The sequence below is a fragment of the Filicampus tigris genome, chromosome 14, assembly GCF_054856515.1.
Source record: "Filicampus tigris isolate MCC_2025a chromosome 14, RoL_Ftig_1.0, whole genome shotgun sequence".
NCBI classification, from domain to species: domain Eukaryota; kingdom Metazoa; phylum Chordata; class Actinopteri; order Syngnathiformes; family Syngnathidae; genus Filicampus; species Filicampus tigris.
Window position 1 is genome coordinate 1,597,501 of NC_141230.1, and position 17,489 is coordinate 1,614,989.

Consider the following 17,489-nt stretch of genomic DNA (forward strand, 5'->3'; position numbering starts at 1 on the left):
TTTCAGCCCAAACATTACAGTTTGTTAATTTAAATTCTATTGATGTAACAACAACTGACTGAAAAAAAAGTGAACAATTAAAAGAGAAATACATTTCTGATATATTTGCCAATGCAATGCATGGCATTTATTATGAATAATGTAATGAGTAATGGTACCGACTCCCAGTCCAGCAGGGTCTCATTCGCCACATGCTAGGTGCATTATCATGCACACAGGCGACGGCTTTATTTTCTAGTGCCCACGTACCCATCACACTCCCAAGTTTTCAGCTGTGTGTCTTTCCTCCAAGGCGCATGAAGCACACAGCTGTGGAGATGTCCTTCGTCTGTAGTTATGGCCACATAGTTGACCCGCTCAAACGCTCGTAGCATCTCCTCTTTCATTTGGTTATGGCTACTCTCGAGTTGGGGCGTTATTGTTTTGCGACTTGGCACCACGTAGCTACTCAGGCTCGATATACAGCATTAATTTTTCGAACCGTTTGCCCTCAACAAAAGAAAGCGGCAGCATATCGCGTCATTTTACAAATTAGTTGGGTAATCTTAGCTGTGCGGTGAGCATGACTGCGCCAGTCCGGCCGCTCTCATGCTCGTCTGCCTGGCCCCGCCACTGTGTGGTTTCTCATCGCCCCGGGAGAGTGGTCTTAAGCGAGTTTATGCTTACAAAGCCTACAGCCGACCTTGTTGTCGTCTGCTGCATCAAAATACTGCCAAACGGTGCCGTTGTTTTTCGTGGTAGCTGCCTTTGATATCTTCATAATTTACTTTTCTAAATATCCTTCCCCAAACTTAGTGTCCCCGCCCCCTACTATGTGTGCGTGTGGGCGGGGGGTGGAGCAATTCTCTCTGTTGGTGCTCAGCTTGTTGACAGAGGCAGGAACAAGATGCGTGATACAGCGAATGCAGCGTTTAACCGACTAGTAAAATACTAAACGTTTAATAAATCGTAGACGGTCAAACGACTAGTCGCGCACATCCCTAGTTATGAGCAGGGGTGCACATAACTGGTATGCAAGTACGCATGCGCAACAGAAATCACTGATGCGTACTGTTATTGCGTCACAACGTGCATTTGCGTACCTGTACACACTAGTGGTGCCCTGCAATGAATCATCTTTGACCCGTGAGCGGTAAGGATCAAGCATCAGGGTTCAGAACGGTTGGTGAAAAAAACTGTGCGTGTTCACATTAAGGCAGTGCTTCTCAATTATTTTCTGTTACGCCCCCCCTCGCAAGGAGAAAACAATTTGCGCCCCCGATTTTTTAGACACAGCAAACACACCGGTCTTTCCTTGCCTCCCACTGTAGTCACAGTGAAGCCAAGCGCTACATAATGCTTTGTCATATTTGCGCGTCTTTGCTTTCGAGTGACTTTCTTTTGACTCACTATCTTCGTTTCTCTCCGCCTATCTTTTCATCCCTGTTTAAAATTTCTTCATGATGTCTAAGGGTTTGTTTACTGCACTTCACATCGCCAGCTCGTTGCAAAACAAACCTACACCGTGGAGTTAATACTCGCTGCGCACAATGGGCAACTAGAGCGCCACTTCCAACTGCTGGAGTGTTTGTGCAATTACATGTTATTGTAGTGGAAAAAAAGCATGTTCCCCAGGGTCACACGCGCCCCCCTCAGCATCCCACCCCACTATTTGAGAAGCACTGCATTAAGGCAACGTGATTAGTCTGCATTCAGCAAAGGAAGTTGAAAAACCTCAAGATGTAAGTTGCATGTACAAGAGAGTTTTGCAAACATACTCAATGAACACAGCGCCTCCGCAAAGGATAACTTCAAAATAAAGCTTACCAAATAGTACATTGAGTCATTGATGCCAATGCCTTAGTGGACTTTTACTTAGAAATTGGCATTCATGATGGCGTAACGGCTAACATGACCTCCATTTTCGACGTTATGGCAGTTTTAACACTTGCCACCAACACTAATGCAATGCCGTCCTGAAATCATATTCAGTCTCTAATTTAGGACGTGAACAGACCGCTGGTTAATTACGCTGTCATTGTACAATATGGTACAAGTCTCTGGCGTTAGTGTCTAGCAGCTGTTATCATTAGCTGGTGGTTCAACAGCTGTTCCTTGGCTTACAGTACTTTTTTTTTTTTTTTTAACTTTTTCAATATTGTTGACCAAGATTACTTTGTAATGCGCTGCCCATGTTGAAAAGAAGGTGCCTTAAACTGCACTTGAAGGTCTTTTTCATTATGAAAAAAAAAATCTAACTTTGTTTTCACTTATTTTATAAAAACACTTTTGCTCAATAAATAATTATAAGAAAACATTCAGCTCAAAATGTCTGGCAGGATACCTTGGACTTTATACACTGTACCACTTACAAAATAAGAGTGTGTCATGCCTTATATTGCGTTGTGTTCTTAAATCCTAAATGGCCATTTTAGACATCTTTTTAATGGGCAAAAGCGTTTTATAAAATAAATTAGTTCTAGTTTTATTTAAGTTCTATTTCTCTTTTTTTTTTTCTTTTTTTTTTTTGTGATCCAAAAAACGATCCGATACGTGACTCAAAATCCATGACCGATCCGAACCGTGACTTATGTGATCCGTTGTACCACTAGTGAGTACCAAAGACAATCTCCTGGTACTCATGTGATACCCCATGAAAAAAATTATGTACATGCATCACTAGTTATCCAACTGCATTATGTACACCCCTGGTTATGAGTTTTCAAACAGAACAGTGTTCAAAAACGCCGTTCGTTTATTAGCGTGGACAAGACTGGCGAGATACAACAAGTAAAATGCCGTGTGAGGCTGCGATGATGCGCAGCCAATCAACTCATGGGATAAATCCACCCATGATCTCATTGGTTGATCTCACGCTGGGACCCGGGGGGGTGAGTGGTAGTTTATCGAAGTTAGTGGTCAGAAACACTAACGGAAGCCCGTTTAAAATGATAGTTGGACCAGCCTATAGGCGATTACTATTCGATCTGGCCGGACAAAGTGGAGCATAAACGGACAGCGGAAGGCAATCCCGGCTGTAGGCGGAAGGTGATAAACGGACCATGAATTTTTACTAAAATGCCCAGCTCTGGTTTTAAACTCGTTAGTTTTGTATTGATTTCTCCAAAACAAATTGTAAGCAAATATAATTTAACTCCTCCATAAATCTGCCATCTCTCACCTTCTGCCTTGAGGAAATCGAGGCATGGATGAACAGCAACTCCCTTCAGTTGAACAGAAATAAAACAGAAGCACTCATTGTTACCCCTCATCAGGTGCATTCCTGTCATACCCCAACTTGCCTATGACGGACAGGTCATTCCGCCCTCCTCCTTAGCAACAAACCTCGGAGTCCCGTTCGACCTCGCCCTGACCTTGAAAAACACTTCTCCAAAACTTAATTTTACCACGTCCGCAATATCTTAATACTGCATCTCATTCTGTCCCCCCCCAACAGCAGAACAACTGGTTCATGCCTTCATTTCCCCAAGTTCGGACTACTGTAATGGGCTCTCCATCGGGATACCTTGCAATCCCATCCGGAAGTTGAAATACAGTGATCCCTTGCTACTTCGCGCTTCAACTTTCGCGCCCTCAGTGCATTGCGGATTTTTCAGAAGAGTTCATAAATTAAAAATGAAACAACACATATCGGGAGCTATATTGCAGAAAGACGCATTGTTTCAAAGATATGAGTTGACTCTGAGGCTTTGTACATACCCGCAGGCACTCATAAAAGGAGGTGACTGGTTCCCAGCGCGAGATCAACCAACGAGAGCACAAGTGGATTTACTTTTTCCACACACTGTACTGTATGTGAGCTGACTCAGTGCGCGTCATCGCAGCCTCTTGCTTAGTCTCGTCCTCTATTGAAATGTGCCGTTGATTTTGTCAGAGTCAAGCCGGATACTTTCTCCTCCATATTTGTAATGATGTGTTTGCTCTAATAAAGTTTTGTAAAAATCGGATAGTACAACAGCTGTGTTTATAATTCGTGAGCGCAGCGCGCTCCCGGCCAGCCAGCGGCACGGACGATTTAAGACATCGCCAAATAAAGTGTGAAAGTGTTTGTTACTTTTCTCTTAGGTTGTCTTAAAACAGCTTCCCTTAACTACAATCCCGCGTTGCATTTTATCCATAGGACTTTATTGATGTTGTTGTGCAAAGATAAAGTTAATGCATGATCCCCCCCCGGCGGCCATGCTTCTTCTTTGTTTCACTTATCGCAGCGGGTTCTGTCCCCTCATTAACCGCGATGAATGAGGGATCACTCTATATCCAAAATAGCGCTGTCAGGGTCAACATGTATATGAATATGAACATATCACCCCCCACCCTCCAATCATTGTACTGGCTCCCTGTTTCATCCCAGATCAATTAAAACATTCTGTTATTCATCCATAAATGTATCCATGGACCCGTACCGCCCTATCTCCAAAATCTCATCACACTTCAGTCCACCACTCGTACCCTCCGATCTACAAACACCTTGCCCCTAGTACCCAGTACCAGGCTCTCCACCATGGGAAACTGAGCTTTTTGTGCAGCTGCATCATGACTCTGGAACAGCCTTCCAACCCAATTGAGGGTTTCCCAGAGCCTGGACTCCTTTAAACAAGGCTGAAAACCTTTTTATTTACAAAGTAGAAAGGCTTACACCTTTTAATTAATATGATTTTAGCCCAGTCCTTTTGATGCTTTTCCTAGTGGGTATGTTTTTGTTTGCTTTATTATTATTATTTTTATAGTGGTAATTTGGTTGAAGTTGGTAGTCAGAAACACTAACGGAAGCCCGTTTAAAATGATAGGCGGACCGGCCTGTAGGCTATTACTATTTGATCTGGCCGGACAAAATAGCGGATAGATGCACAGCGGAAGGGTACCTTGGCTGTAGGCAGAAGCCGGACCGCAAATTCTTAGTAAAATGTCCAGCTCTGTACCTCAGACTGTAATCACATTCAGAATGTTTGTATTTTTTCAGAAATTCACTTCTGTGATGGTCTAATTATTAACTGTTTGACAACTGCCAAATTAAAAAATTATAAAAGACACCGTCAAGTCTCATAATCAGAGGTGGGCATTCCTCTATGCTTTTTCAGTGGGTCAGACTCAGCCAAACGGCGTAGAGAACAGACTTACCTGTACCACGTCACACGCAGGTGCGTGTGTCTGTTTTTTTTTAATTTGTTTTCTTCTTTATTTAGCAGTGTATCTGCTTTTGTGGCTAAGCAAGGGCGGTGGATTTTAGTCCGGCCCACTAATCAGCCCGAATGCGTGTGACGTGGTCATAAGGCCGCAAAGTTAATATCAACCTGCTCAGCAATATGGGCAAATGACAAAAATTGTATCTGAACATTTCTAATGCATCACTAGTTATCCAACTGCATAGCAGACTCTAAGGACATAGAGTCACGGTGTCAGTTGTCCTGCTACACTCAAAGATTACAATCAACCTTCTTCACAACATGACAACAGCTTTACACCGTAATGAATATGTTAACATGGCAGGGAGGTCATTGTTTGTTGTGCGGTCCTCAGTCATGGTTTTATAAAGTAGAATGCATATGTGTCCAGAATTTTGCTCAGCACTTTCATGGTGGAAGTGGAAACAAATTTAAATTTAAAAAGTAGTGTTTCGAATTGTGGCAAATTCATATATTTTTGTGTCATGGTGCTTTTTAGATATGAATTGAATGAAAAAGCTACCAACGTCAGTCTGCAAAGTGATGTCAGTGACAATCACTCTGATTGACTGTCAGCCAGGAAATGCAAATCAGGCAAATCAGTGCATAAGACAGATGAATTTGTAAAATGGTATACAATTTTATTTCAGTTCTTTAAACCAAGCAATATTGTATTTTTAACTGTATTGCATTGGTTCAAGTAAAACACTTTTTCAATGTTTAAAATACAGTAATATATCAATTCTACAAGGAAATATGATCCTTTCCACTAGGGATGTTCCGATCAGGTTTTATGACACCGATACCGATAATGTATGAGTGAGATCGGCCGATACCGATTCCGATCACATCGAATACCTGTATATTTTTCCATTTATTTATGGTGACTGCTATTATGCAATATTTTCTGAAAAAAAAACAGCCATATTATTGCCGTAATTTTGAAAAATATATTTTCAAAAGCATGAAGAAATACAAAACTGCTGCTGGCACAATACAACAATTACTCAGTCACAAAGATAATTGAAAAACCAGCTTTTAGTAACACAGTTTTTAACAGATCAAAAGAATCAGTAGTCTCAAAATACTTAATCATGCAAAAAGTCAAATAAATAACATGCCACCTAAACATTGCATGGTTCAGAATGTAATCAAAGAAGAAAAAATAGTCACATGCAGGCTTCACTCAAATAAACTATTCAATGAGTTCCTAAAATGAAATGACTCTGGAACTTGGTTTCTTGTCTTGTGCATAGACAAACTATCTTGTGCATTTGTCAAAGGGAAAAAAGTAACGCATCATGCATAACACATTTTGGAATACATAGGCCTCGTTCGAACATTGTCATTAAAAGCAGTACGCGAGCGAAAAACTCTCTTGTTAGACTCAACATTGAGACAGGACTGACATCCGAGCTCCATTTAACACTTGTAAAACTTAAACAGGCCTTCTTTTAGGAAACGTTCGATGCGACAATACACTCTCTAGTGGAGCTACGCCTGTGAAGTATTTGTGTCCCAGTAGCACGTAGCTAGCAAGGCTCGAAGTGGGCGAGCAGACGGCGGAATCCGGTGTCTTCCACCACCGAGAATGGTTGGTCATCAAGTCCGATAAATTTCATTATTTTCCTGGTTATTTGCGTTGCCTTTTGCCTGTCGCGCTGATATGGGTTTGATTTGGTCAGCATGGGCTGCGTTAGCTGCCGTTTCATTGTTGCTGCTGCTTCAATGCAGTGAACCTAGTAAACTCACTATAGTCTTCCAATTGCTTGTTCTTCAAATGTCGGATTAAGTTGGTTGTGTTGAAACTTGTGGCCATGCTCCCCCTGCGAAGTATCTTTTCATGGCATATATTACAAAACGCAAACTACACACAGCACACCACATGAGCTGCGGGTGATCGGATTCTTTGATCGGCAATAAAAGGCTTTGATCGAATATGCCGATCACGTCATTTTTCACGAAACTCGGCCGATCATTATCGGTGCCCGATCGATCGGAGCATCCCTACTTTCCACATATATTAGCTGTAAAATTAACAATTAATAATTGTTCTATTTTTTACATGATGTTGTCTTAAAATACACACCGATTCATTGTTATTCATATTACAGATTTTTGATGTCATGATTTTACAGCACATATGTCAAAGTCAAGGCCCGCGGGCCGGATTGAGAAGGTTTTCTACGGCCCCTGGGATGATATTGCGTTTAGATCCGGCCCGCAGCAAGCCGGTGTGGGTAGCAGATGTCCTTCACGCCTGCCGATGACGTCACGCTTTAAAATATGTTTAATAATAATAATAAAGAACACAGACGTAGTTTAATGATTACGTTTTTATTAGTCCAACCGGCTACTGTGGGCCGCAGCCGACGCCAATACAGTACGACAACCGTTAAATCAAGCTCTCCTCTTCGTCCTCTCTCACATGCCCTCCCATTCAGCGAGCGACACGATGCATTCATTAACCTCGGAAACAACACAACTTGGCAAGACACAAATTTGACCACAACACAGATAACCAAATTCGTTACACTATTTCTGTAATATATTTCTTTGCATCTATGTTTGCCACCCCCTGGCTGTTGTTATAACGAACATTACCGCTACTTTTGCGAGGATCGTCCTTCTGTCATCTTCGTGCCGACTGAAGACTTCACGTCACTTTTCGTGGCTTTCAGAATCGGATTGTGGTGAAAAGTTATTCGGAGTAAAACATGCTTTATTAAGAAATACTTCATGTTAGAAATCTCACGTTTTATTATTAATAATTGTTGGCATTTGATTGTGTTTTGATGTAGTGCTGAGATGTCCCACACTGTGAGCCGGCATTGAACGCTCCTTGAGCGCTAAGTGTTGACGGCGAGAGACGTGGTTTCTTGTCTTTGTCTTCCTTCGACACAGCTAGCTAGTAGTTTGTTCGTGCCAGCAAACTCAGTAGTTGCAGATTTCCCGTGTTTCACCACATTTGTTGTGTGTAAATGTTAAAAGGTGAGTTTAATAATTTAGGTTCGTGCCAGGTAACTGCTGTACATAATAGCCTAGATATGTTCTCGTGAGTGATGTCACTTTGATGAACACTAGTTCAACACTAGTATTGGTTGGCTGTTTAATTGCTTAATACGGTGAATTGTAATGTTTTGGCATATTGTTAACTAATGGATGCGTATTGGATGATGTTGCTCGGTTATTCTTTGTCTGTGTTGTTGCAGACCACAATGAATAGACGTGTCAAGTGGAATACGGGCCTATGTTTTCTGACAGGAGCACCCACATTCATACCTTGCCACTCTAAAATAGAGTCAGCTGGAGACATCCAACCAATCATATGATCCTCTCTGTTTTACTTCACATTATGTACAGTTCATACAATCTTGCAGCCGGAGTCAACCCGAAAATTGTTTCCAGTTTGGCAGGTGGCACAAACGTTCCACTGATCTTGTTTCACATGACGGGCAGCGGCTTCTTCTCTGGTCATAAGCAGAAGTGACGTACGAGCTGTCTCGCAAAAGTAGCAATAATGTACTTTATTTTATTTTTTATTTAGTAACTCTGAACTTAAAAACACAACAGCCAGGGGGGTGACAAACAGAGGCAAAGAAATATATTTCAGAAATATAAAGCGTGACGTCATCAGCAGGCGTGAAGGACCTGATCCAATCTGGACATTTAAAAAAATTTCAATGAACATTCTATCAGTCCGGCCCTCGGCTTGTCGCAAAAGTTTTTATTAGGCCCTCCGCCCATTTCACTTTGACACCCCTGTTTTATAGCATATTAGTGTTAATTTCACAAACATTTTTTACAGTGCAGGTATAATAAGATCCTCGCTCACGGTTCTCCAAGCCTGGTCTCTTTTTTTTCTTGTCCTGGTACTTGTAGCTGGCGGTGTCATATGTAGCCCAGTAAATATTTTGTTTTACATTTTGCTATTTTAATTTTGTGAACATTCTAAAAACTCGATATATTCTGTTTAAACAATTCAAGGGTTATTTCTGTACATTATTAATCTACAATGACCAATTTGTAAATATGCTTGTTGGCTCTGCATTGTCTGTTGTAGCAAAGGGGGCATTTATTAATGAGACACACAGAGGCACTTGTCTGACGTAATGCCGCTTTCCCAGCAAAGCAGAGAAGGTTTCTGTACGGGGGGAGATTGCTCCGTCACCTGTGTGAATGTGACATGCTTTCTCTTGCTCTATCACAGAATAAAAGGGTGTTTGTCCTGACTCCTGGACAACTACATCACTCATAATGCATAGTGCTATTGGCTCATGCACACAACGGTTCCCTGCCGTCTGTAAGTAACAATATGCTGCTTACCAGATCGCTACATACGGGCTGTGTGCTCCTCCTGATTGACGGTTTAGGTAAAATGACAGACGACAATCAGCTTCATTTGTAACCTTTGCACCGACACCATGGACATTCACAGAGCCATAAAAAAGAATAGCAAATAAATGAAGTGTAAACGTGTGAGACTTAATGAAACCAATGATCATGTTTAGGCTACATCAAATTATTGGTCAACAGCTACATAAATTTGTCTGTTAATTAAGAAGTCTTAACACTGACCTTTTTCACACCCACTGCATTGACATATAACTAATGACCGCTGTTAAATAAAGCAAGCAGTTACATTACAGCTCTTGACTCACTTACTTCGTCCCCTTACACACATTCAGCTAACAACTATCTCTCCTGTGGCGTCATGCACGGACGCTTTTTTTGGGGGTGGGGTGAACGGGGTCGGGGGCCGACAATTTTTATGAATAAGGCCGGAGGGTCTAGGTCGCAGCCGGAGGGCAGGGGACTGACCGACAAAAAAGGGTCAAGTGCCCAGCTCTGGCGATTACAATCAGTATTATCCATCCATCCGTTATCTGAACTGCTTCTCCTCACTATAATACATTTAATTTCAAAAACTAATAACAGGAATTGCCTTTCACCGACTGCCGGAATTCTACAATGTTGTACACTGACAGTAAATAACTTTTTTGTCTTTACAGGAAATACAAGTTCGAATCCAAGAACATGCACAACTGGTCTACTGCCTGTGACGGGACGTCTTCCAAGTCATGTGACCTAACTGCGCATAACCTGCTCTATTTGGGCTTCCATATGCTGCGTGTGCGCACCAATGACAATTTCAGTCACTCACACTGGGTGCAGAAAGAATTTTGTCCTGAGAAACATGGTGAGAAATTTTAAGAAAGTGGGAAAACGTTACAGAATATTGCAAAATTAAGACCCTTCAGGTCATTCTCTGCACTATATAAGTGTATCTACAGTACATCATACAATGCCTAACCTTTACACACACATACACTCACATACATTTCACACACACTTATTTGCAAATCTATTGAACAGTTAAGTACAGCCAGAGCACGCTGGTGGCTGCCTGCCACTGTTTCAACTCCTAAAATATGAAAAAGTTTGAATTTAAAGTTTAAAATGGCTTACTTTAGCAAGGATCGTGCTCCGCATTGTGGCCGAGGGTAGAATCCAATCCCAGTCATGACACTCCTATTCCTGTCTTCTATACATACTAGTCATCTTTATCTTACTCTTCTTCTCCTCCTTCTCAGTTCATTGGTGGATTACACTGCTCTTTAGTGCATATCGCCGCCTACTGTACAGGAATCACGAAGCGTTTTAAAACTGCACTTGCTTCACAGACCAATTGTGGATAGACAGCGTTTGTGAACAACATCTCTTTTAAAATGCTAAATACAGCTATTGCAGAGCATAATGATATTCTATGACAATATTTAACAATAAAGAACAAAAAAATATGTATAGACTGACAATTATTTTTTTCGAATATTTATGTCATTGAAATGTCTCTGCTGTTATTCCATAATGATGTGACATTTTGAGCTGCAGTAAGTACTAGTGTACAACTACTAGAGGAATCAGAATGAAAAAAAGGTGTTAATTACGGCAATCAGAATGAGAAAAAATGTATTTCATATATGACGTGCGACGAAGTGTCACCCAGCGAGAGAGAAAAAAGACGTCGTCATGACAACACCCATTCTCATACATTGGCCACCGTATTCAGAATAAAGTTGTATAACAAAACTGCAATTTACCGAAAAGTGCATTTTCCCACTCATTCATCGCTGTGATATGTAGCCTTGTGACTTTATTCATGTTTGGGTGTATCCTGGTGTCACACTAATAAGCCGTTGCAGTTTGTGAAAAATGCGTCGGGAATACAGGTTAGTTATGAATGATGCGGACTAAAAGCGTGTAAACTGAATGTTAACCGATCATCCAGGATGTCACGTTTGACTTGCTCGCTAAAGTACTGAGTGTGTGTATGCGTGAGTGCATGCGTGCATGCGTTTATATTTGTTGGTTCAACTCGGCGACTGTTTTCTGAGTGTGTGTTTAAGCTTTTGTTTAGCATGCTTGCGCGGTCCCCAAGTATTCCTCGTAATCCTTATTGCTCTTCACGGTGACCCTTTTGGCACATCTAACAATGTTATTCCCAGCGACGTCAATCTTGTCAACCCCAAACCATTTACAGACTACGGACGACGTGGACTCGCGACTCGCTATGAATCCCCACTCGACACTCCTCCATGTTTGAAACAGCTGGGCTGCATTGCAGACAGAGTCACGTGACCGGGTTCTGCCCGCTGATTCGGCGAATTGGTTTTTACTTCCTCCTCTGCCGTCAATGCATCCTGATTTTCAGCATTTTCTCATACTTTGCGGCTGTCAACTGACTCAAGTCGTTATGCTTTTAGAGGCAATATTAATACTCGATAATGTAAAATTACACATCGTGAAAGCAAGATTGACGATACCGATGACGATATATATTGCCCACCTCTAGCTCTATCACATCAACGTAATTATTTTTTCTAATCGTAGGTGAAGTAATCTCTAATTGTATTACATAGGGCACACCTCCCCTACAGGAGGCTGCCATGTTTCGCTGCCATCTTTGTGCTACGGATACCCGAAGGAGACAAACTTAGCGAACATAGTTCCTAAGCATCATGACAAATGCATGTGCAACAAATGCAATGCATTTACTTCATGACTTGAGGGAATACTGCAAGTCGTTTGTGATGACATATTTCTTTCACCTCTGCTAAAGTAACTGTTGGTATGCTTGCGACGTGGTCTCTCTTGGAGGCACCGTAGTGCGTGCTTCAAAATGCATGCACTTCCATCATAAGTCGTTGCATTCTATTAGTTGACCATTAGATGGCACTGAATACTACACATTGTCCTTTTAAATATGCAGTTACTATAAATAACCTGTGGCGGAGCGTCAAGGGGGTCTAAGTACACTGCATTCACGTGAAACTGGCAGAAAAGGCACATGTATCCCATCTTCCCCAGGCCAGGGTATGACAAGGGGTGGCCATAGCGTCACCCCTGCTGTAACCCCTTATATTTCACTTTGTGTCACTTTCTCAGTTCCTTGTCTTTATTTGTGCCAACATGTATTTAGTGTAACTTGCCACCAATTTTCAGATCTCCTTTGTCTCCTGTCTTGTAGCTGCAGTTGGTCCACCATCCAAAGTGAGACTGGCTGTTTCTGAGAACAACCTTGATATTTACATCTCTGATCCACTGACCAGTTCAAACCACTCCATGAAAGGGAAACTTCCAAACTTGTACTACTATATTATGTACTGGGAACATAATGTAGACAAACAGGTAAGTACTACTTATTTAAGTTTTCTGTTAACGACACAAATCATATTCACTTTTCTCATGTAGCTGGAAAGTTCATTAATATCTTACCTTATAGGTGCAAATTTAAATGTACAATAAATGGTAAATGGAGCACATTTACTGTATACTACAGATGTATTCCCTCTAGATGCTCAACATACTTCACCCTATTGTAGTCTCTCGAAGCAAAATTCCGGACAAAAGGTGTTGCAGTGATGACGCCTTCAGACAGTAAACAATTTTCAGTTATATTCACACTTCTTCAGTTAACCTAACTACAATATTTTTGGGATTATTGTGGGAGGAAACTAACGTCAGAGATGGGCGCTTTTCCTTTTTTTCATTTCACTTTTTTTGCTGGTGCAGCCTCCATCCTCCGTTCACGACCTGGGTAGCCTTCCATCCTCGTCCCTCCCTCCTTATTCCTAAAAATAATCTTCCTCCGACCCTGTCCGTCCCCGTCCATTTAAAGCGCTTCCATCCTTACATTCCTTTGGTCCGCCTCCCTCAATAAAATAATTATTGCAAAATAACATAAGGTTCATTTAAGAGGAAACGACTTCCACATCTGGGTCGTTAAACTGTGCGTCTGCGCCGGTAAAGATTTTTACGTTCTAAAAATGTCCCACACAAGGACATATTTCGCATGCAAAGGGATAAAGGTACTGAATGTTAACAGTTAGTTGACAAAACAAAATTGCTATCCACCTTTTTCCTACGCCCAGTAATACCTTTTCCCTGATTACACACACAAGAAAGGCTGTTTCTGTCAGTCAGTGCAATGGCGTCCTGACTCCTGTGGCATAATCTATGGTATTACATGTGTTGAACCACTATAGGGCAGTCTATGCCTGTGCAATGTTACTGCAGACACACATGAAGTGTTGTGCAGGCAGTTCATAAAGGTGGCTCCGTGGTATCATTCAGAAAATAGGTCAGCCGTGATTGGTCGTTGTGAGCAGTTGTGATGTCATTTTCAGTCGACAGAAGACAAAATGGCCCCTCAGAGATGGCTAAAAACGAGTTCATTTTGCTGCTTAACTTATATTACACAAACGCAAAATTAATCAGAATGCCGTGTTCCAACCAGTGGGCCTGCTGGGAACATGTTTGGAAAAAAAGATGTTTGGGTTGACTTCCGCTTTAATAAAGCTTCTGCAAAACAACAATATTCTACGGCAATATTTAACAATGAAGAACTAAAAATTATATCTAGACTTACATTGATTTTTGGGAATGTTTATGTCATTTAAATGTCTCCTATTATTCCATAATGATATGACATATCTAATGACATTTTGAGCTGCAGTAAGTACTGATGTACCACTGCCAACTAATTACTAGAGCAGGGGTGTCAAATTTATTTTTGTCACGGGCCGCATTGTAGTTCTGATTTCACTCGGAAGGCCGTTACGACTGTTAACCCATGTGAATGTATGATCGCCTTACACAGAACTAATGGATGGATCACTAGTTTGGAAATCAAAGCCAGTTTGTTCAAATATTTTTCAATGTATTTTTTAAGGAAGGATTGGTAAAAATGCTTGAAATATCAAAATGTTGTGTCAACAGTGAAGACAATTTAAAACAAAAACATGTCCAGTCAATGCATGATTTGTCTTTGCAGGCCATATTAAATGATGCCGCATGCCGGATCTGGCCCACGGGCCTTGAGTTTGACACCTGTGTAACTAGAGCAATCAGAATGAGATAAAGGTGTTTACTACAGCAATCAGAATGGAAAAATAACTTATTTGATATGTGATTTGTCTGACGGTGTATTAGTGTCGCCCGGCGAGAGGAAAAAAAAGACGTCATGACAACACCCATCGTCATACATTGGCCAACGTATTTGGAATAAAGTTGAATAACAAAACTGAAACTTACCGAAAAGTGCATTTTCCCACTCATTCATCACTGTGATATTGATATGTAGACTTGTGACTTCATTCATGTTTGACTGTATCCTGGCGTCACAATAAGTCGTGGTGGTTTGCGCAACATGCCTCGGGAATGCAGACTAATTATGAATGATGCAGATTCAAAGCGTGTAAAGAGAATGTGAACCAATCATTCAGGATGTCACGTTTGACTTGCTCGTTAAAGTACTGAGTGTGTGTATGCGTGAGTGCATGCGTGCATGCGTTTATATTTGTTGGTTCAACTCGGCGACTGTTTTCTGAGTGTGTGTTTAAGCTTTTGTTTAGCATGCTTGCGCGGTCGCCAAGTTTTCCTCGTAATCCATATGGCTCGTGTTGCAACAGAATTGCTCTTCACGGTGACCGTTTGACGTCACGTTTTACTTGCTCGCTAAAGTACTGTGTGTGTGCAAACGTGCATGCGTTTGTGTTTGTTGGCTCAACTCGGCGACTGTTTTCTGAGTGTGTGTGTTTACTAAGCTTTTGTTTAGCGTCCTTGGGCGGTCGCCAAGTTTTCCTCGTAATCCATATGGCTCATGGTGGACCTGAATTGCTCTTCAGGGTGACCGTTTTGGCACACGTAACAATGTTATTGCCACCGTCGTCTGTCTTGCCAACACCAAACCATTCACAGACTACGGCCGACGTGGACTCGCGCCTTGCTATGATTCCTCGCTGGACACTCCTCCATATTTGAAACATAGCTCGGCTGCAGTGCGAACAAAGTCACGTGACTGGGTCCTGCCCGTTGGTCCTGCCCGCTGATTCGGCGAATGATTATCACTTCCTCTTCCTGTGCCGTCAATGCACACTGATTTGCCGAATGAGGGTGTCAGCATTTCCTCATGCTTTGCGGCCATCCACTGACTCGTTATCCTTTTCAAGGCAGTATTAATTCTCGATAATGTAAAATTGCACATTGTGAAAACAAGATTGACGATGATATCGATGACGATATATAATCGCTCAACCCATCCCGTGATGATAAACGGTTTGGATAATGGATGGATGGATGATTGTGCATACCATTCAATTGCACAACATAATCATTAATTAAAACAATTATGCACAACATAATCATTAATAAAATATGGGTTATTTTTATACATTATATTACACTACATTACATTACGGTATACTCTATGCTTGTATTTATTTCATAAAATGATATCATACTGTATATACAGGTATGACTAAGTCAGGGGTGCACATAACTGGTACGCATGCGCAACAGAAATCACTGATGCGTACCGTCATTTGCGTCACGACGCGCATTTGTGTACCTGTACAGTGTACACTAGTACATAGTACTAGAGTACATACACTGCAACGACTCTTTGACCCGTGATCGGTAAGGATCAAGCATCGCAGTTCAGAACGGGCACAATCCGCAGAATGGTTGGTGAAAAAAACTGTGCGCGTTCACATTAAGGCAACGTGATTAATCTGCAGAAGCAAAGGAAGTTGAAAAACCTCAAGACGTAAGAATGAACACACCGGCCCCCGCAAAGGCTAACTTCAAAATAAAGCTTACCAAATGGTACATTGAGTCATTGATGCCAATGCTTTTGTGTACTTTTACTTTGAAATGACTTCAATTTTCGACGTGAGGGATGTTTTAACGCTTGCCACCAACACTAATGCAATGCCGTCCTGAAATCATATTCCGTCTCTACTTTAGACGTGAAAATAACGCTGGTTAATTACGCTGTCAATGTGTAATACGGTCCCTGGCATTAGTGGCTAGCAGCTGTTATCATTAGCTGGAGCTATTCCTTTTTTTTTTTTATTAAACTTTTTCAGCATTGTTGACCAAGATTACTTAGTAGTAGTGCGCTGCCCATGTTGAGAGGAAGGTGCCTTAAATTGCACTTCAAGGTCTTTTTCATTATGGAAAAAAAAAAAATCAAACTTTGTCTTCACTTATTTTATAAAAACACTTTTGCTCAATAAATAATTCGAAGAAAACATTCAGCTCAAAATGCCTGGCAGGATACCTTGGAATTTATACACATTTATACAAGAATGTATCCTGCCTTATATTGCATTAAATTGTGTTCTTAAATCCTAAATGGCCATTTTAGACATTAGGAGTTGATTTTTTATTTTTTTTAATTTATTTTTTTTACGGTCAAAAGCGTTTTATAAAATAAATGAAGACAAAGTTCTATTCATCCTTTTTTTTTTTTCTGATCCAAAAAACTACCCGATCTGTGACCGATCCGAACCGTGATTTATGTGATCCGTTGTACCACTAGTGAGTACCAAAGACAATCTCCTGGTACTTATGTGAGTACCCCATGAAAAAAATTATGTGCACCCCTGGACAAAGTGGAGATTGACATAAGGAACCATATGGAAGGTCGTGACTGTCTATTGTGTGTTGGGAGGGTTTTCGCTAAGCCCTTCGTGAATACTGTAGCTACGGCCCTGGGCTGAGCCAGCGACATGTCACCAGCAGCCTGACAGGCAGACAGACAAAGTTGGATTAATGGCCAGTGCGTTGATGAAGAAGGCAGCTCGTAGCTTCGAGGAATCACGTTAATTCACCATCGACACTTCACACATACGTCGTATTAGTAATACTGTATGCTTCAATTTACTGCTGAGCGGGGCTCATAATGTCAGAAAACCCCGACCATCGTTATCAAAATTCACATACACAACTCTACTTATGCCACCTTCAACCTCTGAAAATATC

The 17,489-nt window shown here is 41.3% G+C and overlaps 1 protein-coding gene across 1 annotated transcript in view; it reads left to right on the forward strand.

The window, feature by feature from the left end:
• The window catches only part of LOC147136045 (interferon alpha/beta receptor 1a-like), a 63,903-nt gene that overhangs the window by 24,604 nt on the left and 21,810 nt on the right, over positions 1-17,489 (forward strand). Inside the window, exons 4-5 of the mRNA XM_086051936.1 lie at positions 10,175-10,362; positions 12,691-12,851. Of these exons, the coding sequence (XP_085908062.1) occupies positions 10,200-10,362; positions 12,691-12,851 (324 nt within the window). The 5' untranslated portion in view covers positions 10,175-10,199. The remainder of the gene's footprint in view (positions 1-10,174; positions 10,363-12,690; positions 12,852-17,489) is intronic.